At 47.1% G+C, this 23,290-nt stretch overlaps 1 protein-coding gene across 6 annotated transcripts in view; it reads right to left on the bottom strand.

Moving 5' to 3' along the window:
- LOC139571652 (ryanodine receptor 2-like) overlaps positions 1-23,290 on the bottom strand; it is a 216,717-nt gene that overhangs the window by 155,003 nt on the left and 38,424 nt on the right. For all 6 annotated transcript variants that reach the window (XM_071394720.1, XM_071394716.1, XM_071394717.1 and 3 more), the window contains 5 exons: positions 11,205-11,391; positions 9,145-9,259; positions 7,743-7,863; positions 2,708-2,877; positions 31-251 (listed from right to left, as the gene is read on the bottom strand). In XM_071394720.1, coding sequence (XP_071250821.1) covers positions 31-251; positions 2,708-2,877; positions 7,743-7,863; positions 9,145-9,259; positions 11,205-11,391 — 814 coding nt within the window. The remainder of the gene's footprint in view (positions 1-30; positions 252-2,707; positions 2,878-7,742; positions 7,864-9,144; positions 9,260-11,204; positions 11,392-23,290) is intronic.

Here is a 23,290-nt window from a genome sequence, read left to right as displayed (position 1 = left end):
AGCAGAGAGTAACCAAAAGCCATCCCTTACCCACAGGTGGCCAGCAGACACTCCTCGATGGCGTCTCTCTGCGCCTTGGTGAGGCAACATCCCTTAGAGAGACGGTAGACGGTGTGAAGCAGAGAGTCTATGAGCGAGGCGTAGGGCTCTGTCCCGGCGAACAGCGGAGCACACTTAGTGAGCAGGGGCAGAACAGCTGTACACAGGTACCTGTTGAGGGCCAGGGCCATGTCTGTAGCGCTCAGAGCAGCCTGGGGAGAGAGACATAGAGACAGCACAGGGACAAGGTTAGGGTCAGGGTCAGGGACAAGGTTAGGGTCAGGGCCAGGGTCAGGGACAAGGTTAGGGTCAGGGTCATGTCTGTAGTGCTCAGAGCAGCCTGGGGGAGAGACATAGAGACAGCACAGGGACAAGGTTAGGGTCAGGGTCAGGGACAAGGTTAGGGTCAGGGTCAGGGACAGGGACAGGGACAAGGTTAGGGTCAGGGTCAGGGACAAGGTTAGGGTCAGGGCCATGTCTGTAGCGCTCAGAGCAGCCTGGGGAAAGAGACATAGAGACAGCACAGGGACAAGGTTAGGGTCAGGGTCAGGGACAAGGTTAGGGTCAGGGTCAGGGACAAGGTTAGGGTCAGGGCCAGGGACAAGGTTAGGGTCAGGGCCATGTCTGTAGTGCTCAGAGCAGCCTGGGGGAGAGACATAGAGACAGCACAGGGACAAGGTTAGGGTCAGGGTCAGGGACAAGGTTAGGGTCAGGGCCATGTCTGTAGCACTCAGAGCAGCCTGGGGAGAGAGACATAGAGACAGCACAGGGACAAGGTTAGGGTCAGGGCCAGGGACAAGGTTAGGGTCAGGGCCAGGGTCAGGGACAAGGTTAGGGTCAGGGTCAAGGTTAGGGTCAGGGCCATGTCTGTAGGACTCAGAGCAGCCTGGGGGAAAAACATAGAGACAACACAGGGACAAGGTTAGGGTCAGGGTCAGGGACAAGGTTAGGGTCAGGGTCAAGGTTAGGGTCAGGGTCAAGGTTAGGGTCAGGGTCATGTCTGTAGTGCTCAGAGCAGCCTGGGGGGAGAAACATAGAGACAACACAGGGACAAGGTTAGGGTCAGGGTCAGGGACAAGGTTAGGGTCAGGGTCAAGGTTAGGGTCAGGGTCAAGGTTAGGGTCAGGGTCATGTCTGTAGTGCTCAGAGCAGCCTGGGGGGAGAAACATAGAGACAACACAGGGACAAGGTTAGGGTCAGGGTCAGGGACAAGGTTAGGGTCAGGGACAAGGTTAGGGTCAGGGTCAGGGACAAGGTTAGGGTCAGGGTCAGGGACAAGGTTAGGGTCAGGGTCAGGGTCAGGGACAAGGTTAGGGCCAGGGTCAGGGACAAGGTTAGTGTCAGGGCCATGTCTGTATAGCTCAGAGCAGCCTGGGGGGAGAGACATTGAGACAGCACAGTGACAAGGTTAGGGTCAGGGTCAGGGTCAGGGTCAGGGACAAGGTTAGGGTCAGGGTCAGGGACAAGGTTAGGGTCAGGGCCAGGGAAAAGGTTAGGGTCAGCAGGGTCTTATTAACCAGGGGGGGGGTAGACTGGAGGAGCAGAAACATGGAGCACTAGACAGCAACAGAGAGAGAAATTAGACTTCTCTGAGCACTAGACACCAACAGAGAGAGAAATTAGACTTCTCTGAGCACTAGACACCAACAGAGAGAGAAATTAGACTTCTCTGAGGACTAGACAGACAACAGAGAGAGAAATTAGACTTCTCTGAGCACTAGACACCAACAGAGAGAGACATTAGACTCCTCTGAGCACAAGACACCAACAGAGAGAGGGTTACAGACTCACTGTGTCTACAGGGTTACAGACTCACTGTGTCTACAGGGTTACAGACTCACTGTGTCTACAGGGTTAGAGACTCACTGTGTCTACAGGGTTACAGACTCACTGTGTCTACAGGGTTACAGACTCACTGTGTCTACAGGGTTACAGACTCACTGTGTCTACAGGGTTACAGACTCACTGTGTCTACAGGGTTACAGACTCACTGTGTCTACAGGGTTAGAGACTCACTGTGTCTACAGGGTTAGAGACTCACTGTGTCTACAGGGTTAGAGACTCACTGTGTCTACAGGGTTAGAGACTCACTGTGTCTACAGGGTTAGAGACTCACTGTGTCTACAGGGTTACAGACTCACTGTGTCTACAGGGTTAGAGACTCACTGTGTCTACAGGGTTAGAGACTCACTGTGTCTACAGGGTTACAGACTCACTGTGTCTACAGGGTTAGAGACTCACTGTGTCTACAGGGTTACAGACTCACTGTGTCTACAGGGTTACAGACTCACTGTGTCTACAGGGTTACAGACTCACTGTGTCTACAGGGTTACAGACTCACTGTGTCTACAGGGTTACAGACTCACTGTGTCTACAGGGTTAGAGACTCACTGTGTCTACAGGGTTAGAGACTCACTGTGTCTACAGGGTTAGAGACTCACTGTGTCTACAGGGTTAGAGACTCACTGTGTCTACAGGGTTAGAGACTCACTGTGTCTACAGGGTTACAGACTCACTGTGTCTACAGGGTTACAGACTCACTGTGTCTACAGGGTTAGAGACTCACTGTGTCTACAGGGCAAGAGACTCACTGTGTCTACAGGGTTAGAGACTCACTTTGTCTACAGGGTTAGACACTGTGTCTATAAGGTTAGGGTTATATACTCACTGTGTCGAGCGAGGCAGCAGCCCTGAGGTCAGGCAGGAAGCCCACCTCCAGTAGATGAAGCAGGAAGTTCTGGTCCTCTATCCCGTAGACCCGGTCCAGGAACAGCACCATGGCTGCCTTGTGGTCCGGACAGAACCCTGCTGACATATCAGGCTCCACCACTGACCCATCTGGACACACATAACAGAAAAGCCAGAGTCAGACAGGCCAGGCCAGAGTCAGACAGGCCAGAGTCAGACAGGCCAGGCCAGAGTCAGACAGGCCAAAGTCAGACAGGCCAGGCCAGAGTCAGACAGGCCAGAGTCAGACAGGCCAGAGTCAGACAGGCCAGAGTCAGACAGGCCAGAGTCAGACAGGCCAGAGGGTCAACTATTGACTGGATACAGATTGGAAACTATATTTTAGGTCAGTTTAACAGAGTAGTGGATGGTTTTAGGTCAGTTTAACAGAGTAGTGGATGGTTTTAGGTCAGTTTAACAGAGTAGTGGATGGTTTTAGGTCAGTTTAACAGAGTAGTGGAGGGTTTTAGGTCAGTTTAACAGAGTAGTGGAGGGTTTTAGTTCAGTTTAACAGAGTAGTGGAGGGTTTTAGGTCAGTTTAACAGAGTAGTGGAGGGTTTTAGGTCAGTTTAACAGAGTAGTGGAGGGTTTTAGTTCAGTTTAACAGAGTAGTGGAGGGTTTTAGGTCAGTTTAACAGAGTAGTGGAGGATTTTAGGTCAGTTTAACAGAGTAGTGGAGGGTTTTAGTTCAGTTTAACAGAGTAGTGGATGGTTTTAGGTCAGTTTAACAGAGTAGTCGAGGGTTTTAGGTCAGTTTAACAGAGTAGTGGAGGGTTTTAGTTCAGTTTAACAGAGTAGTGGATGGTTTTAGGTCAGTTTAACAGAGTAGTGGAGGGTTTTAGGTCAGTTTAACAGAGTAGTGGAGGGTTTTAGTTCAGTTTAACAGAGTAGTGGAGGGTTTTAGGTCAGTTTAACAGAGTAGTGGAGGGTTTTAGGTCCGTTTAACAGAGTAGTGGATGGTTTTAGGTCAGTTTAACATAGTAGTGGATGGTTTTAGGTCAGTTTAACAGAGTAGTGGAGGGTTTTAGGTCAGTTTAACAGAGTAGTGGATGGTTTTAGGTCAGTTTAACAGAGTAGTGGAGGGTTTTAGGTCAGTTTAACAGAGTAGTGGATGGTTTTAGTTCAGTTTAACAGAGTAGTGGAGGGTTTTAGTTCAGTTTAACAGAGTAGTGGAGGGTTTTAGTTCAGTTTAACAGAGTAGTGGAGGGTTTTAGTTCAGTTTAACAGAGTAGTGGAGGGTTTTAGTTCAGTTTAACAGAGTAGTGGAGGGTTTTAGGTCATTTTAACAGAGTAGTGGAGGGTTTTAGGTCAGTTTAACAGAGTAGGGGATGGTTTTAGGTCAGTTTAACAGAGTAGGGGATGGTTTTAGTTCAGTTTAACAGAGTAGTGGATGGTTTAAGTTCAGTTTAACAGAGTAGTGGAGGGTTTTAGTTCAGTTTAACAGAGTAGTGGAGGGTTTTAGGTCAGTTTAACAGAGTAGTGGATGGTTTTAGTTCAGTTTAACAGAGTAGTGGATGGTTTTAGGTCAGTTTAACAGAGTAGTGGATGGTTTGAGGTCAGTTTAACAGAGTAGTGGATGGTTTTAGGTCAGTTTAACAGAGTAGTGGAGGGTTTTAGGTCAGTTTAACAGAGTAGGGGATGGTTTTAGGTCAGTTTAACAGAGTAGTGGATGGTTTGAGGTCAGTTTAACAGAGTAGTGGGTGGTTTTACATCAGTTTAACAGAGTAGTGGAGGGTTTTAGGTCAGTTTAACAGAGTAGTGGATGGTTTTAGGTCAGTTTAACAGAGTAGTGGATGGTTTTAGGTCAGTTTAAAAGAGTAGTGGATGGTTTTAGGTCAGTTTAACAGAGTAGTGGATGGTTTTAGGTCAGTTTAACATAGTAGTGGATGGTTTAAGGTCCGTTTAACAGAGTAGTGGATGGTTTTAGTTCAGTTTAACAGAGTAGTGGAGGGTTTTAGGTCAGTTTAACAGAGTAGTGGAGGGTTTTAGGTCAGTTTAACAGAGTAGTGGAGGGTTTTATGTCCGTTTAACAGAGTAGTGGATGGTTTTAGGTCAGTTTAACAGAGTAGTGGAGGGTTTTAGTTCAGTTTAACAGAGTAGTGGAGGGTTTTAGGTCAGTTTAACAGAGTAGTGGAGGGTTTTAGGTCAGTTTAACAGAGTAGTGGAGGGTTTTAGGTCAGTTTAACAGAGTAGTCGAGGGTTTTAGGTCAGTTTAACAGAGTAGTGGAGGGTTTTAGGTCAGTTTAACAGAGTAGTGGATGGTTTTAGGTCAGTTTAACAGAGTAGTGAAGGGTTTTAGTTCAGTTTAACAGAGTAGTGGAGGGTTTTAGTTCAGTTTAACAGAGTAGTGGAGGGTTTTAGGTCATTTTAACAGAGTAGTGGAGGGTTTTAGGTCAGTTTAACAGAGTAGGGGATGGTTTTAGGTCAGTTTAACAGAGTAGGGGATGGTTTTAGTTCAGTTTAACAGAGTAGTGGATGGTTTAAGTTCAGTTTAACAGAGTAGTGGAGGGTTTTAGTTCAGTTTAACAGAGTAGTGGATGGTTTTAGGTCAGTTTAACAGAGTAGTGGATGGTTTTAGTTCAGTTTAACAGAGTAGTAGATGGTTTTAGGTCAGTTTAACAGAGTAGTGGAGGGTTTTAGGTCAGTTTAACAGAGTAGTGGAGGGTTTTAGGTCAGTTTAACAGAGTAGTGGAGGGTTTTAGGTCAGTTTAACAGAGTAGTGGATGGTTTTAGGTCAGTTTAACAGAGTAGTGGATGGTTTTAGGTCAGTTTAAAAGAGTAGTGGATGGTTTTAGGTCAGTTTAACAGAGTAGTGGATGGTTTTAGGTCAGTTTAACATAGTAGTGGATGGTTTTAGGTCCGTTTAACAGAGTAGTGGATGGTTTTAGTTCAGTTTAACAGAGTAGTGGAGGGTTTTAGGTCAATTTAACAGAGTAGTGGAGGGTTTTAGGTCAGTTTAACAGAGTAGTGGAGGGTTTTATGTCCGTTTAACAGAGTAGTGGATGGTTTTAGGTCAGTTTAACATAGTAGTGGATGGTTTTAGGTCAGTTTAACAGAGTAGTGGACGGTTTTAGGTCAGTTTAACAGAGTAGTGGATGGTTTTAGTTCAGTTTAACAGAGTAGTGGATGGTTTTAGGTCAGTTTAACAGAGTAGTGGAGGGTTTTAGGTCAGTTTAACAGAGTAGTGGATGGGTTTAGTTCAGTTTAACAGAGTAGTGGAGGGTTTGAGGTCAGTTTAACAGAGTAGTGGATGGTTTTAGGTCAGTTTAACAGAGTAGTGGATGTTTTAGGTCAGTTTAACAGAGTAGTGGATGGTTTTAGGTCAGTTTAACAGAGTAGTGGATGGTTTTAGATCAGTTTAACAGAGTAGTGGAGGGTTTTAGGTCAGTTTAACAGAGTAGTGGATGGTTTTAGGTCAGTTTAACAGAGTAGTGGAGGGTTTTAGGTCAGTTTAACAGAGTAGTGGAGGGTTTTAGGTCAGGTTAACAGAGTAGTGGAGGGTTTTAGGTCAGTTTAACAGAGTAGTGGAGAGTTTTAGTTCAGTTTAACAGAGTAGTGGAGGGTTTTAGGTCAGTTTAACAGAGTAGTCGAGGGTTTTAGGTCAGTTTAACAGAATAGTGGAGGGTTTTAGGTCAGTTTAACAGAGTAGTGGATGGTTTTAGTTCAGTTTAACAGAGTAGTGGAGGGTTTTAGTTCAGTTCAACAGAGTAGTGGAGGGTTTTAGTTCAGTCTAACAGAGTAGTGGAGGGTTTTAGGTCATTTTAACAGAGTAGTGGAGGGTTTTAGGTCAGTTTAACAGAGTAGGGGATGGTTTTAGGTCAGTTTAACAGAGTAGGGGATGGTTTTAGTTCAGTTTAACAGAGTAGTGGAGGGTTTTAGGTCAGTTTAACAGAGTAGTGGAGGGTTTTAGGTCAGTTTAACAGAGTAATGAATGGTTTTAGGGCAGTTTAACAGAGTAGTGGAGGGTTTTAGGTCAGTTTAACAGAGTAGTGGATGGTTTTAGTTCAGTTTAACAGAGTAGTGGATGGTTTTAGGTCAGTTTAACAGAGTAGTGGAGGGTTTTAGGTCAGTTTAACAGAGTAGTGGATGGTTTTAGTTCAGTTTAACAGAGTAGTGGAGGGTTTGAGGTCAGTTTAACAGAGTAGTGGATGGTTTTAGGTCAGTTTAACAGAGTAGTGGATGTTTTAGGTCAGTTTAACAGAGTAGTGGATGGTTTTAGATCAGTTTAACAGAGTAGTGGAGGGTTTTAGGTCAGTTTAACAGAGTAGTGGATGGTTTTAGGTCAGTTTAACAGAGTAGTGGAGGGTTTTAGGTCAGTTTAACAGAGTAGTGGAGGGTTTTAGGTCAGGTTAACAGAGTAGTGGAGGGTTTTAGGTCAGTTTAACAGAGTAGTGGAGAGTTTTAGTTCAGTTTAACAGAGTAGTGGAGGGTTTTAGGTCAGTTTAACAGAGTAGTCGAGGGTTTTAGGTCAGTTTAACAGAATAGTGGAGGGTTTTAGGTCAGTTTAACAGAGTAGTGGATGGTTTTAGTTCAGTTTAACAGAGTAGTGGAGGGTTTTAGTTCAGTTCAACAGAGTAGTGGAGGGTTTTAGTTCAGTCTAACAGAGTAGTGGAGGGTTTTAGGTCATTTTAACAGAGTAGTGGAGGGTTTTAGGTCAGTTTAACAGAGTAGGGGATGGTTTTAGGTCAGTTTAACAGAGTAGGGGATGGTTTTAGTTCAGTTTAACAGAGTAGTGGAGGGTTTTAGGTCAGTTTAACAGAGTAGTGGAGGGTTTTAGGTCAGTTTAACAGAGTAATGAATGGTTTTAGGGCAGTTTAACAGAGTAGGGGATGGTTTTAGGTCAGTTTAACAGAGAAGTGGATGGTTTTCAGGGCCCACTGTACAAAACTCCTTGCTGCTCCAGTTCGGGTGGACCTTGGGAAGTATCTACGCCCCTGCAACGCCTGAGAGGTTTAGTAGGAAGAGCTTCCACCCACCTTTGGCCAGGGTTGGCATGGGAAAGGGGATGCTGATCACTCCTTCCAGGTCCTCTATAGGGATCAGGGAACGTAGGATGGCTCTTATCCTGATGGCCTCACCCTTCCCAGCATGGATCAGCTGTAAAACACAACACCTCCTCTCAGTGAATGACTGTGTCCCAAATGGAAGACACAACACCTCCTCTCAGTGAATGACTGTGTCCCAAATGGAAGACACAACACCTCCTCTCAGTGAATGACTGTGTCCCAAATGGAAGACACAACACCTCCTCTCAGTGAATGACTGTGTCCCAAATGGAAGACACAACACCTCCTCTCAGTGAATGACTGTGTCCCAAATGGAAGACACAACACCTCCTCTCAGTGAATGACTGTGTCCCAAATGGAAGACACAACACCTCCTCTCAGTGAATGACTGTGTCCCAAATGGAAGACACAACACCTCCTCTCAGTGAATGACTGTGTCCCAAATGGAAGACACAACACCTCCTCTCAGTGAATGACTGTGTCCCAAATGGAAGACACAACACCCCTCTCAGTGAATGACATGTGTCCCAAATGGAAAACACAACACCTCCTCTCAGTGAATGACTGTGTCCCAAATGGAAAACACAACACCTCCTCTCAGTGAATGACTGTGTCCCAAATGTGATGTGCCTTAATGTGTCTGGACCCCAGGAAGAGCAAGGCAGCAGGGGGTCCGTCAATGACAAAATACTGTTGACCAGAGCCCTATTCCCTATATAGAACACTACTGTTGACCAGAGCCCTATTCCCTATATAAAACACTACTGTTGACCAGGGCCCTATTCCCTATGTAGTGCACTACTTTATACTACAGCCCTATTCCCTACATAGTGCACTACTGTTGACCAGAGCCCTATTCCCTATATAGAACACTACTGTTGACCAGGGCCCTATTCCCTATGTAGTGCACTACTTTATACTACAGCCCTATTCCCTACATAGTGCACTACTGTTGACCAGAGCCCTATTCCCTATATAGTGCACTACTGATGACCAGAGCCCTATTCCCTATATAGAACACTACTGTTGACCAGAGCCCTATTCCCTATATAGAACACTACTGTTGACCAGAGCCCTATTCCCTATATAGTGCACTACTGTTGACCAGAGCCCTATTCCCTATATAGTGCACTACTGATGACCAGAGCCCTATTCCCTATATAGAGCACTACTGTTGACCAGAGCCCTATTCCCTATATAGAACACTACTGTTGACCAGAGCCCTATTCCCTATATAGAACACTACTGTTGACCAGAGCCCTATTCCCTGTGTGTGTGTGTGTGCGTGTGCGTGTGTGTGTGTGTGTGTGTGTGTGTGTGTGTGTGTGTGTGTGTGTGTGTGTGTGTGTGTGCGTGTGTGTGTGTGACTCACGTGCATCTCAGGGGCACAGCGACCCAGCAGGTCTATGAGGGCTGCGTAGAAGGTCATTATAGCGTTTCCCATGTGAATAGTGTCATCTTCCTCGTCCTCCAATAACACCTCACTGCTGAGGAGACACACACACACACACACACACACACACACACACACACACACACACACACACACACACACACACACACACACACACACACACACACACACACACACACACACACACAGTACAAGTCAAAAGTTTGGACACAGATACTCATTCAAGGGTTTTTCTTCATTTTTTACTATTTTCTACATTGTAGAATAACAGTGAAGACATCACAACTATGAAATAACACATGGAATCATGTAGTAACCAAAATAAGTGTTAAACAAATCAAAATCAATTTTAGATTCTTCAAAGAAGCCATCCTTTGCCTTGATGACAACTTTTCACACTCTTGGCGTTCTCTCAACCAGATTCATGAGGAATGCTTTTCCAACAGTCTTGAAGGAGTTCCCACATATGCTGAACACTTGTTGGCTGATTTTCCTTCCCTCTGCAGTCCAACTCATCCCAAACCACCTCAATTGGGTTGAGATCAGGTGATTGTGGAGGCCAGGTCTTCTGCTGCAGCACTCCATCACTCTCCTTCTTGGTCAAATAGCCCTTACACAGCCTGGAGGTGTGTTGGGCCATTGTTTCTGAGTCTGATGCCTGATAATAGTAGGGCAGACTATCTCAGGGACTGTTATAGAACACCTGGTAGCATGGCCAGACAGAACAGGAACACGGAGGAGTAATGAGGACATACTCTGGCACAGGGGAGGCAGGAGAGAGTCCAGAGGGAGGAGAGTGGATGGTAGAGATAGAGGGGGAGGGGGGGGAGGTAGGGATGGAGTTGGAGAGGGAGGAGAGAGTCCAGAGGGAGGAGAGTGGACGGCGGAGATAGAGATAGGGGGGGAGGAGAGAGTCCAGAGGGAGGGAGAGTGGACGGTGGAGATAGAGGGGGAGGGGGGGAGGTAGGGATGGAGTTGGAGGGGGAGGAGAGAGTCCAGAGGGAGGGAGAGTGGACGGTGGAGATAGAGGGGGAGGGGGGGAGGTAGGGATGGAGTTGGAGGGGGAGGAGAGAGTCCAGAGGGAGGAGAGTGGACGGTGGAGATAGAGGGGGAGGGGGGGAGGTAGGGATGGAGTTGGAGGGGGAGGAGAGAGTCCAGAGGGAGGGAGAGTGGACGGTGGAGATAGAGGGGGAGGGGGGGAGGTAGGGATGGAGTTGGAGGGGGAGGAGAGAGTCCAGAGGGAGGAGAGTGGACGGTGGAGATAGAGGGGGAGGGGGGGGAGGTAGGGATGGAGTTGGAGGGGGAGGAGAGAGTCCAGAGGGAGAGTGGATGGTGGAGATAGAGGGGGGGGGGGGGGGGGGAGGTAGGGAGCGAGAGAGAGGGGGGGTAGGAGAGAGTCCAGAGGGAGGGAGAGTGGACGACGGAGATAGAGAGAGGGGGGGGAGAGGGGAGGTAGGGAGAGAGCGAGAGAGAGAGAGAGAAGGTGAGAAAGAACGGGACAGAGGAGAAAGAGAGAGGAGGGGGGGTAGGGATGGAGTTGGAGGGGGAGGAGAGAGTCCAGAGGGAGAGTGGACGGAGGAGAGAGAGGGGGAGGGGGGGAGGTAGGGATGGAGTTGGAGGGGGAGGAGAGAGTCCAGAGGGAGGGAGAGTGGACCTACAGTGTCCTGCTATGCCAGGGGTATCAACAGTGTCCTGCTTTGACAGGGGTACCTACAGTGTCCTGCTATGCCAGGGGTACCTACAGTGTCCTGCTATGTCAGGGGTACCCACAGTGTCCTGCTGGCCTCTGATGTAGGGGTGGGCCCGTCTCTACAGGGGTACCTACAGTGTCCTGCTATGTCAGGGGTACCCACAGTGTCCTGCTGGCCTCTGATGTAGGGGTGGGCCCGTCTCTACAGGGGTACCCACAGTGTCCTGCTGGCCTCTGATGTAGGGGTGGGCCCGTCTCTACAGGGGTACCTACAGTGTCCTGCTGGCCTCTGATGTAGGGGAGGGCCCGTCTCTACAGGGGTACCTACAGTGTCCTGCTGGCCTCTGATGTAGGGGAGGGCCCGTCTCTACAGGGGTCCTCTGATATCTTGATGGCTTCCATCATGGCTGCCAGGAGACCATTCCCCCCCTCTCCGCGCAGGGCGGGGCCAAAGCACTCGGGCCGACGAATCAGCAGCCTCACCACCACGTTAGCGTTCTCCTCCACACTCTCACCTGATAGGACGACAGGTAAATGATGACATCATTCATAACTACAATACCTCTCACCTGAGACCACGGGTAAAGATGGACTACAATACCTCTCACCTGAGACCACAGGTAAAGATGGACTACAATACCTCTCACCTGAGACCACAGGTAAAGATGGACTACAATACCTCTCACCTGAGACCACAGGTAAAGATGGACTACAATACCTCTCACCTGAGACCACAGGTAAAGATGGACTACAATACCTCTCACCTGAGACCACAGGTAAAGATGGACTACAATACCTCTCACCTGAGACCACGGGTAAAGATGGACTACAATACCTCTCACCTGAGACCACAGGTAAAGATGGACTTCAATACCTCTCACCTGAGACCACAGGTAAAGATGGACTACAATACCTCTCACCTGAGACCACAGGTAAAGATGGACTTCAATACCTCTCACCTGAGACCACAGGTAAAGATGGACTACAATACCTCTCACCTGAGACCACAGGTAAAGATGGACTACAATACCTCTCACCTGAGACCACAGGTAAAGATGGACTTCAATACCTCTCACCTGAAACCACAGGTAAAGATGGACTACACTACCTCTCACCTGAGACCACAGGTAAAGATGGACTACAATACCTCTCACCTGAGACCACAGGTAAAGATGGACTATAATACCTCTCACCTGAGACCAAAGGTAAAGATGGACTACAATACCTCTCACCTGAGACCACAGGTAAAGATGGACTACAATACCTCTCACCTGAGACCATGGGTAAAGATGGACTACAATACCTCTCACCTGAGACCACAGGTAAAGATGGACTACAATACCTCTCACCTGAGACCACAGGTAAAGATGGACTACAATACCTCTCACCTGAGACCACAGGTAAAGATGGACTACAATACCTCTCACCTGAGACCACAGGTAAAGATGGACTACAATACCTCTCACCTGAGACCATGGGTAAAGATGGACTACAATACCTCTCACCTGAGACCACGGGTAAAGATGGACTACAATACCTCTCACCTGAGACCACAGGTAAAGATGGACTACAATACCTCTCACCTGAGACCACAGGTAAAGATGGACTACAATACCTCTCACCTGAGACCACAGGTAAAGATGGACTACAATACCTCTCACCTGAGACCATGGGTAAAGATGGACTACAATACCTCTCACCTGAGACCACAGGTAAAGATGGACTACAATACCTCTCACCTGAGACCACGGGTAAAGATGGACTACAATACCTCTCACCTGAGACCACAGGTAAAGATGGACTACAATACCTCTCACCTGAGACCACAGGTAAAGATGGACTACAATACCTCTCACCTGAGACCACAGGTAAAGATGGACTACAATACCTCTCACCTGAGACCACAGGTAAAGATGGACTACAATACCTCTCACCTGAGACCACAGGTAAAGATGGACTACAATACCTCTCACCTGAGACCACAGGTAAAGATGGACTACAATACCTCTCACCTGAGACCACAGGTAAAGATGGACTACAATACCTCTCACCTGAGACCATGGGTAAAGATGGACTACAATACCTCTCACCTGAGACCACAGGTAAAGATGGACTACAATACCTCTCACCTGAGACCACGGGTAAAGATGGACTACAATACCTCTCACCTGAGACCACAGGTAAAGATGGACTACAATACCTCTCACCTGAGACCACAGGTAAAGATGGACTACAATACCTCTCACCTGAGACCACAGGTAAAGATGGACTACAATACCTCTCACCTGAGACCATGGGTAAAGATGGACTACAATACCTCTCACCTGAGACCACAGGTAAAGATGGACTACAATACCTCTCACCTGAGACCACAGGTAAAGATGGACTTCAATATCTCTCACCTGAGACCACAGGTAAAGATGGACTACAATACCTCTCACCTGAGACCACGGGTAAAGATGGACTACAATACCTCTCACCTGAGACCACAGGTAAAGATGGACTACAATACCTCTCACCTGAGACCACAGGTAAAGATGGACTACAATACCTCTCACCTGAGACCACAGGTAAAGATGGACTACAATACCTCTCACCTGAGACCACAGGTAAAGATGGACTACAATACCTCTCACCTGAGACCACAGGTAAAGATGGACTACAATACCTCTCACCTGAGACCACAGGTAAAGATGGACTACAATACCTCTCACCTGAGACCACGGGTAAAGATGGACTACAATACCTCTCACCTGAGACCACAGGTAAAGATGGACTTCAATACCTCTCACCTGAGACCACAGGTAAAGATGGACTACAATACCTCTCACCTGAGACCACAGGTAAAGATGGACTTCAATACCTCTCACCTGAGACCACAGGTAAAGATGGACTACAATACCTCTCACCTGAGACCACAGGTAAAGATGGACTACAATACCTCTCACCTGAGACCACAGGTAAAGATGGACTACAATACCTCTCACCTGAGACCACAGGTAAAGATGGACTACAATACCTCTCACCTGAGACCATGGGTAAAGATGGACTACAATACCTCTCACCTGAGACCACAGGTAAAGATGGACTACAATACCTCTCACCTGAGACCACGGGTAAAGATGGACTACAATACCTCTCACCTGAGACCACGGGTAAAGATGGACTACAATACCTCTCACCTGAGACCACAGGTAAAGATGGACTACAATACCTCTCACCTGAGACCACAGGTAAAGATGGACTACAATACCTCTCACCTGAGACCACAGGTAAAGATGGACTACAATACCTCTCACCTGAGACCATGGGTAAAGATGGACTACAATACCTCTCACCTGAGACCACAGGTAAAGATGGACTACAATACCTCTCACCTGAGACCACAGGTAAAGATGGACTTCAATATCTCTCACCTGAGACCACAGGTAAAGATGTACTACAATACCTCTCACCTGAGACCACAGGTAAAGATGGACTACAATACCTCTCACCTGAGACCACAGGTAAAGATGGACTACAATACCTCTCACCTGAGACCACAGGTAAAGATGTACTACAATACCTCTCACCTGAGACCACAGGTAAAGATGGACTACAATACCTCTCACCTGAGACCACAGGTAAAGATGGACTACAATACCTCTCACCTGAGACCACAGGTAAAGATGGACTACAATACCTCTCACCTGAGACCACAGGTAAAGATGGACTACAATACCTCTCACCTGAGACCACAGGTAAAGATGGACTACAATACCTCTCACCTGAGACCACAGGTAAAGATGGACTACAATACCTCTCACCTGAGACCACAGGTAAAGATGGACTACAATACCTCTCACCTGAGACCACAGGTAAAGATGGACTACAATACCTCTCACCTGAGACCACAGGTAAAGATGGACTACAATACCTCTCACCTGAGACCACGGGTAAAGATGGACTACAATACCTCTCACCTGAGACCACGGGTAAAGATGGACTACAATACCTCTCACCTGAGACCACAGGTAAAGATGGACTACAATACCTCTCACCTGAGACCACAGGTAAAGATGGACTACAATACCTCTCACCTGAGACCACAGGTAAAGATGGACTACAATACCTCTCACCTGAGACCACAGGTAAAGATGGACTACAATACCTCTCACCTGAGACCACAGGTAAAGATGGACTACAATACCTCTCACCTGAGACCACAGGTAAAGATGGACTACAATACCTCTCACCTGAGACCACAGGTAAAGATGGACTACAATACCTCTCACCTGAGACCACAGGTAAAGATGGACTACAATACCTCTCACCTGAGACCACAGGTAAAGATGGACTACAATACCTCTCACCTGAGACCAAAGGTAAAGATGGACTACAATACCTCTCACCTGAGACCACAGGTAAAGATGGACTACAATACCTCTCACCTGAGACCACAGGTAAAGATGGACTACAATACCTCTCACCTGAGACCACAGGTAAAGATCGACTACAATACCTCTCACCTGAGACCACAGGTAAAGATGGACTACAATACCTCTCACCTGAGACCACGGGTAAAGATGGACTACAATACCTCTCACCTGAGACCATGGGTAAAGATGGACTACAATACCTCTCACCTGAGACCACAGGTAAAGATGGACTACACTACCTCTCACCTGAGACCACGGGTAAAGATGGACTACAATACCTCTCACCTGAGACCACAGGTAAAGATGGACTACAATACCTCTCACCTGAGACCACGGGTAAAGATGGACTACAATACCTCTCACCTGAGACCACGGGTAAAGATGGACTACAATACCTCTCACCTGAGACCACAGGTAAAGATGGACTACAATACCTCTCACCTGAGACCACAGGTAAAGATGGACTACAATACCTCTCACCTGAGACCACAGGTAAAGATGGACTACAATACCTCTCACCTGAGACCATGGGTAAAGATGGACTACAATACCTCTCACCTGAGACCACAGGTAAAGATGGACTACAATACCTCTCACCTGAGACCACAGGTAAAGATGGACTTCAATATCTCTCACCTGAGACCACAGGTAAAGATGGACTACAATACCTCTCACCTGAGACCACGGGTAAAGATGGACTACAATACCTCTCACCTGAGACCACAGGTAAAGATGGACTACAATACCTCTCACCTGAGACCACAGGTAAAGATGGACTACAATACCTCTCACCTGAGACCACAGGTAAAGATGGACTACAATACCTCTCACCTGAGACCACAGGTAAAGATGGACTACAATACCTCTCACCTGAGACCACAGGTAAAGATGGACTACAATACCTCTCACCTGAGACCACAGGTAAAGATGGACTACAATACCTCTCACCTGAGACCACGGGTAAAGATGGACTACAATACCTCTCACCTGAGACCACAGGTAAAGATGGACTTCAATACCTCTCACCTGAGACCACAGGTAAAGATGGACTACAATACCTCTCACCTGAGACCACAGGTAAAGATGGACTTCAATACCTCTCACCTGAGACCACAGGTAAAGATGGACTACAATACCTCTCACCTGAGACCATGGGTAAAGATGGACTACAATACCTCTCACCTGAGACCACAGGTAAAGATGGACTACACTACCTCTCACCTGAGACCACGGGTAAAGATGGACTACAATACCTCTCACCTGAGACCACAGGTAAAGATGGACTACAATACCTCTCACCTGAGACCACGGGTAAAGATGGACTACAATACCTCTCACCTGAGACCACGGGTAAAGATGGACTACAATACCTCTCACCTGAGACCACAGGTAAAGATGGACTACAATACCTCTCACCTGAGACCACAGGTAAAGATGGACTACAATACCTCTCACCTGAGACCACAGGTAAAGATGGACTACAATACCTCTCACCTGAGACCATGGGTAAAGATGGACTACAATACCTCTCACCTGAGACCACAGGTAAAGATGGACTACAATACCTCTCACCTGAGACCACAGGTAAAGATGGACTTCAATATCTCTCACCTGAGACCACAGGTAAAGATGGACTACAATACCTCTCACCTGAGACCACGGGTAAAGATGGACTACAATACCTCTCACCTGAGACCACAGGTAAAGATGGACTACAATACCTCTCACCTGAGACCACAGGTAAAGATGGACTACAATACCTCTCACCTGAGACCACAGGTAAAGATGGACTACAATACCTCTCACCTGAGACCACAGGTAAAGATGGACTACAATACCTCTCACCTGAGACCACAGGTAAAGATGGACTACAATACCTCTCACCTGAGACCACAGGTAAAGATGGACTACAATACCTCTCACCTGAGACCACGGGTAAAGATGGACTACAATACCTCTCACCTGAGACCACAGGTAAAGATGGACTTCAATACCTCTCACCTGAGACCACAGGTAAAGATGGACTACAATACCTCTCACCTGAGACCACAGGTAAAGATGGACTTCAATACCTCTCACCTGAGACCACAGGTAAAGATGGACTACAATACCTCTCACCTGAGACCACAGGTAAAGATGGACTACAATACCTCTCACCTGAGACCACAGGTAAAGATGGACTACAATACCTCTCACCTGAGACCACAGGTAAAGATGGACTACAATACCTCTCACCTGAGACCATGGGTAAAGATGGACTACAATACCTCTCACCTGAGACCACAGGTAAAGATGGACTACAATACCTCTCACCTGAGACCACGGGTAAAGATGGACTACAATACCTCTCACCTGAGACCACGGGTAAAGATGGACTACAATACCTCTCACCTGAGACCACAGGTAAAGATGGACTACAATACCTCTCACCTGAGACCACAGGTAAAGATGGACTACAATACCTCTCACCTGAGACCACAGGTAAAGATGGACTACAATACCTCTCACCTGAGACCATGGGTAAAGATGGACTACAATACCTCTCACCTGAGACCACAGGTAAAGATGGACTACAATACCTCTCACCTGAGACCACAGGTAAAGATGGACTTCAATATCTCTCACCTGAGACCACAGGTAAAGATGTACTACAATACCTCTCACCTGAGACCACAGGTAAAGATGGACTACAATACCTCTCACCTGAGACCACAGGTAAAGATGGACTACAATACCTCTCACCTGAGACCACAGGTAAAGATGTACTACAATACCTCTCACCTGAGACCACAGGTAAAGATGGACTACAATACCTCTCACCTGAGACCACAGGTAAAGATGGACTACAATACCTCTCACCTGAGACCACAGGTAAAGATGGACTACAATACCTCTCACCTGAGACCACAGGTAAAGATGGACTACAATACCTCTCACCTGAGACCACAGGTAAAGATGGACTACAATACCTCTCACCTGAGACCACAGGTAAAGATGGACTACAATACCTCTCACCTGAGACCACAGGTAAAGATGGACTACAATACCTCTCACCTGAGACCACAGGTAAAGATGGACTACAATACCTCTCACCTGAGACCACAGGTAAAGATGGACTACAATACCTCTCACCTGAGACCACGGGTAAAGATGGACTACAATACCTCTCACCTGAGACCACGGGTAAAGATGGACTACAATACCTCTCACCTGAGACCACAGGTAAAGATGGACTACAATACCTCTCACCTGAGACCACAGGTAAAGATGGACTACAATACCTCTCACCTGAGACCACAGGTAAAGATGGACTACAATACCTCTCACCTGAGACCACAGGTAAAGATGGACTACAATACCTCTCACCTGAGACCACAGGTAAAGATGGACTACAATACCTCTCACCTGAGACCACAGGTAAAGATGGACTACAATACCTCTCACCTGAGACCACAGGTAAAGATGGACTACAATACCTCTCACCTGAGACCACAGGTAAAGATGGACTACAATACCTCTCACCTGAGACCACAGGTAAAGATGGACTACAATACCTCTCACCTGAGACCACAGGTAAAGATGGACTACAATACCTCTCACCTGAGACCACAGGTAAAGATGGACTACAATACCTCTCACCTGAGACCACAGGTAAAGATGGACTACAATACCTCTCACCTGAGACCACGGGTAAAGATGGACTACAATACCTCTCACCTGAGACCACAGGTAAAGATGGACTACAATACCTCTCACCTGAGACCACAGGTAAAGATGGACTACAATACCTCTCACCTGAGACCAAAGGTAAAGATGGACTACAATACCTCTCACCTGAGACCACAGGTAAAGATGGACTACAATACCTCTCACCTGAGACCACAGGTAAAGATGGACTACAATACCTCTCACCTGAGACCACGGGTAAAGATGGACTACAATACCTCTCACCTGAGACCATGGGTAAAGATGGACTACAATACCTCTCACCTGAGACCACGGGTAAAGATGGACTACAATACCTCTCACCTGAGACCACAGGTAAAGATGGACTACAATACCTCTCACCTGAGACCACAGGTAAAGATGGACTACAATACCTCTCACCTGAGACCAAAGGTAAAGATGGACTACAATACCTCTCACCTGAGACCACAGGTAAAGATGGACTACAATACCTCTCACCTGAGACCACAGGTAAAGATGGACTACAATACCTCTCACCTGAGACCACAGGTAAAGATCGACTACAATACCTCTCACCTGAGACCACAGGTAAAGATGGACTACAATACCTCTCACCTGAGACCACGGGTAAAGATGGACTACAATACCTCTCACCTGAGACCATGGGTAAAGATGGACTACAATACCTCTCACCTGAGACCACAGGTAAAGATGGACTACACTACCTCTCACCTGAGACCACGGGTAAAGATGGACTACAATACCTCTCACCTGAGACCACAGGTAAAGATGGACTACAATACCTCTCACCTGAGACCACGGGTAAAGATGGACTACAATACCTCTCACCTGAGACCACGGGTAAAGATGGACTACAATACCTCTCACCTGAGACCACAGGTAAAGATGGACTACAATACCTCTCACCTGAGACCACAGGTAAAGATGGACTACAATACCTCTCACCTGAGACCACAGGTAAAGATGGACTACAATACCTCTCACCTGAGACCACGGGTAAAGATGGACTACAATACCTCTCACCTGAGACCACAGGTAAAGATGGACTACAATACCTCTCACCTGAGACCACAGGTAAAGATGGACTTCAATATCTCTCACCTGAGACCACAGGTAAAGATGTACTACAATACCTCTCACCTGAGACCACAGGTAAAGATGGACTACAATACCTCTCACCTGAGACCACAGGTAAAGATGGACTACAATACCTCTCACCTGAGACCACAGGTAAAGATGTACTACAATACCTCTCACCTGAGACCACAGGTAAAGATGGACTACAATACCTCTCACCTGAGACCACAGGTAAAGATGTACTACAATACCTCTCACCTGAGACCACAGGTAAAGATGGACTACAATACCTCTCACCTGAGACCACAGGTAAAGATGGACTACAATACCTCTCACCTGAGACCACAGGTAAAGATGGACTACAATACCTCTCACCTGAGACCACAGGTAAAGATGGACTACAATACCTCTCACCTGAGACCACAGGTAAAGATGGACTACAATACCTCTCACCTGAGACCACAGGTAAAGATGGACTACAATACCTCTCACCTGAGACCACAGGTAAAGATGGACTACAATACCTCTCACCTGAGACCACAGGTAAAGATGGACTACAATACCTCTCACCTGAGACCACGGGTAAAGATGGACTACAATACCTCTCACCTGAGACCACAGGTAAAGATGGACTACAATACCTCTCACCTGAGACCACAGGTAAAGATGGACTACAATACCTCTCACCTGAGACCACAGGTAAAGATGGACTACAATACCTCTCACCTGAGACCACAGGTAAAGATGGACTACAATACCTCTCACCTGAGACCACAGGTAAAGATGGACTACAATACCTCTCACCTGAGACCACAGGTAAAGATGGACTACAATACCTCTCACCTGAGACCACAGGTAAAGATGGACTACAATACCTCTCACCTGAGACCACGGGTAAAGATGGACTACAATACCTCTCACCTGAGACCACAGGTAAAGATGGACTACAATACCTCTCACCTGAGACCACAGGTAAAGATGGACTACAATACCTCTCACCTGAGACCACAGGTAAAGATGGACTACAATACCTCTCACCTGAGACCACAGGTAAAGATGGACTACAATACCTCTCACCTGAGACCACAGGTAAAGATGGACTACAATACCTCTCACCTGAGACCACGGGTAAAGATGGACTACAATACCTCTCACCTGAGACCACAGGTAAAGATGGACTACAATACCTCTCACCTGAGACCACAGGTAAAGATGGACTACAATACCTCTCACCTGAGACCAAAGGTAAAGATGGACTACAATACCTCTCACCTGAGACCACAGGTAAAGATGGACTACAATACCTCTCACCTGAGACCACAGGTAAAGATGGACTACAATACCTCTCACCTGAGACCACAGGTAAAGATCGACTACAATACCTCTCACCTGAGACCACAGGTAAAGATGGACTACAATACCTCTCACCTGAGACCACGGGTAAAGATGGACTACAATACCTCTCACCTGAGACCATGGGTAAAGATGGACTACAATACCTCTCACCTGAGACCACAGGTAAAGATGGACTACACTACCTCTCACCTGAGACCACGGGTAAAGATGGACTACAATACCTCTCACCTGAGACCATGGGTAAAGATGGACTACAATACCTCTCACCTGAGACCACAGGTAAAGATGGACTACAATACCTCTCACCTGAGACCACAGGTAAAGATGGACTACAATACCTCTCACCTGAGACCACAGGTAAAGATGGACTACAATACCTCTCACCTGAGACCACAGGTAAAGATGGACTACAATACCTCTCACCTGAGACCACGGGTAAAGATGGACTACAATACCTCTCACCTGAGACCACAGGTAAAGATGGACTACAATACCTCTCACCTGAGACCACAGGTAAAGATGGACTACAATACCTCTCACCTGAGACCACAGGTAAAGATGGACTACAATACCTCTCACCTGAGACCATGGGTAAAGATGGACTACAATACCTCTCACCTGAGACCACGGGTAAAGATGGACTACAATACCTCTCACCTGAGACCACGGGTAAAGATGGACTACAATACCTCTCACCTGAGACCACAGGTAAAGATGGACTACAATACCTCTCACCTGAGACCACAGGTAAAGATGGACTACAATACCTCTCACCTGAGACCATGGGTAAAGATGGACTACAATACCTCTCACCTGAGACCACGGGTAAAGATGGACTACAATACCTCTCACCTGAGACCACAGGTAAAGATGGACTACAATACCTCTCACCTGAGACCACAGGTAAAGATGGACTACAATACCTCTCACCTGAGACCACAGGTAAAGATGGACTACAATACCTCTCACCTGAGACCATGGGTAAAGATGGACTACAATACCTCTCACCTGAGACCACAGGTAAAGATGGACTACAATACCTCTCACCTGAGACCACGGGTAAAGATGGACTACAATACCTCTCACCTGAGACCACGGGTAAAGATGGACTACAATACCTCTCACCTGAGACCACAGGTAAAGATGGACTACAATACCTCTCACCTGAGACCACAGGTAAAGATGGACTACAATACCTCTCACCTGAGACCACAGGTAAAGATGGACTACAATACCTCTCACCTGAGACCATGGGTAAAGATGGACTACAATACCTCTCACCTGAGACCACAGGTAAAGATGGACTACAATACCTCTCACCTGAGACCACAGGTAAAGATGGACTTCAATATCTCTCACCTGAGACCACAGGTAAAGATGGACTACAATACCTCTCACCTGAGACCACAGGTAAAGATGGACTACAATACCTCTCACCTGAGACCACAGGTAAAGATGTACTACAATACCTCTCACCTGAGACCACAGGTAAAGATGGACTACAATACCTCTCACCTGAGACCACAGGTAAAGATGGACTACAATACCTCTCACCTGAGACCACAGGTAAAGATGGACTACAATACCTCTCACCTGAGACCACAGGTAAAGATGGACTACAATACCTCTCACCTGAGACCACAGGTAAAGATGGACTACAATACCTCTCACCTGAGACCACAGGTAAAGATGGACTACAATACCTCTCACCTGAGACCACAGGTAAAGATGGACTACAATACCTCTCACCTGAGACCACAGGTAAAGATGGACTACAATACCTCTCACCTGAGACCACAGGTAAAGATGGACTACAATACCTCTCACCTGAGACCACAGGTAAAGATGGACTACA

The sequence above is a fragment of the Salvelinus alpinus genome, chromosome 3 (genome assembly GCF_045679555.1).
Source record: "Salvelinus alpinus chromosome 3, SLU_Salpinus.1, whole genome shotgun sequence".
Lineage (NCBI taxonomy): Eukaryota > Metazoa > Chordata > Actinopteri > Salmoniformes > Salmonidae > Salvelinus > Salvelinus alpinus.
The sequence above is the reverse complement of the archived record's forward strand: the minus strand, read 5'-3'. Positions and strand labels throughout refer to the sequence as shown.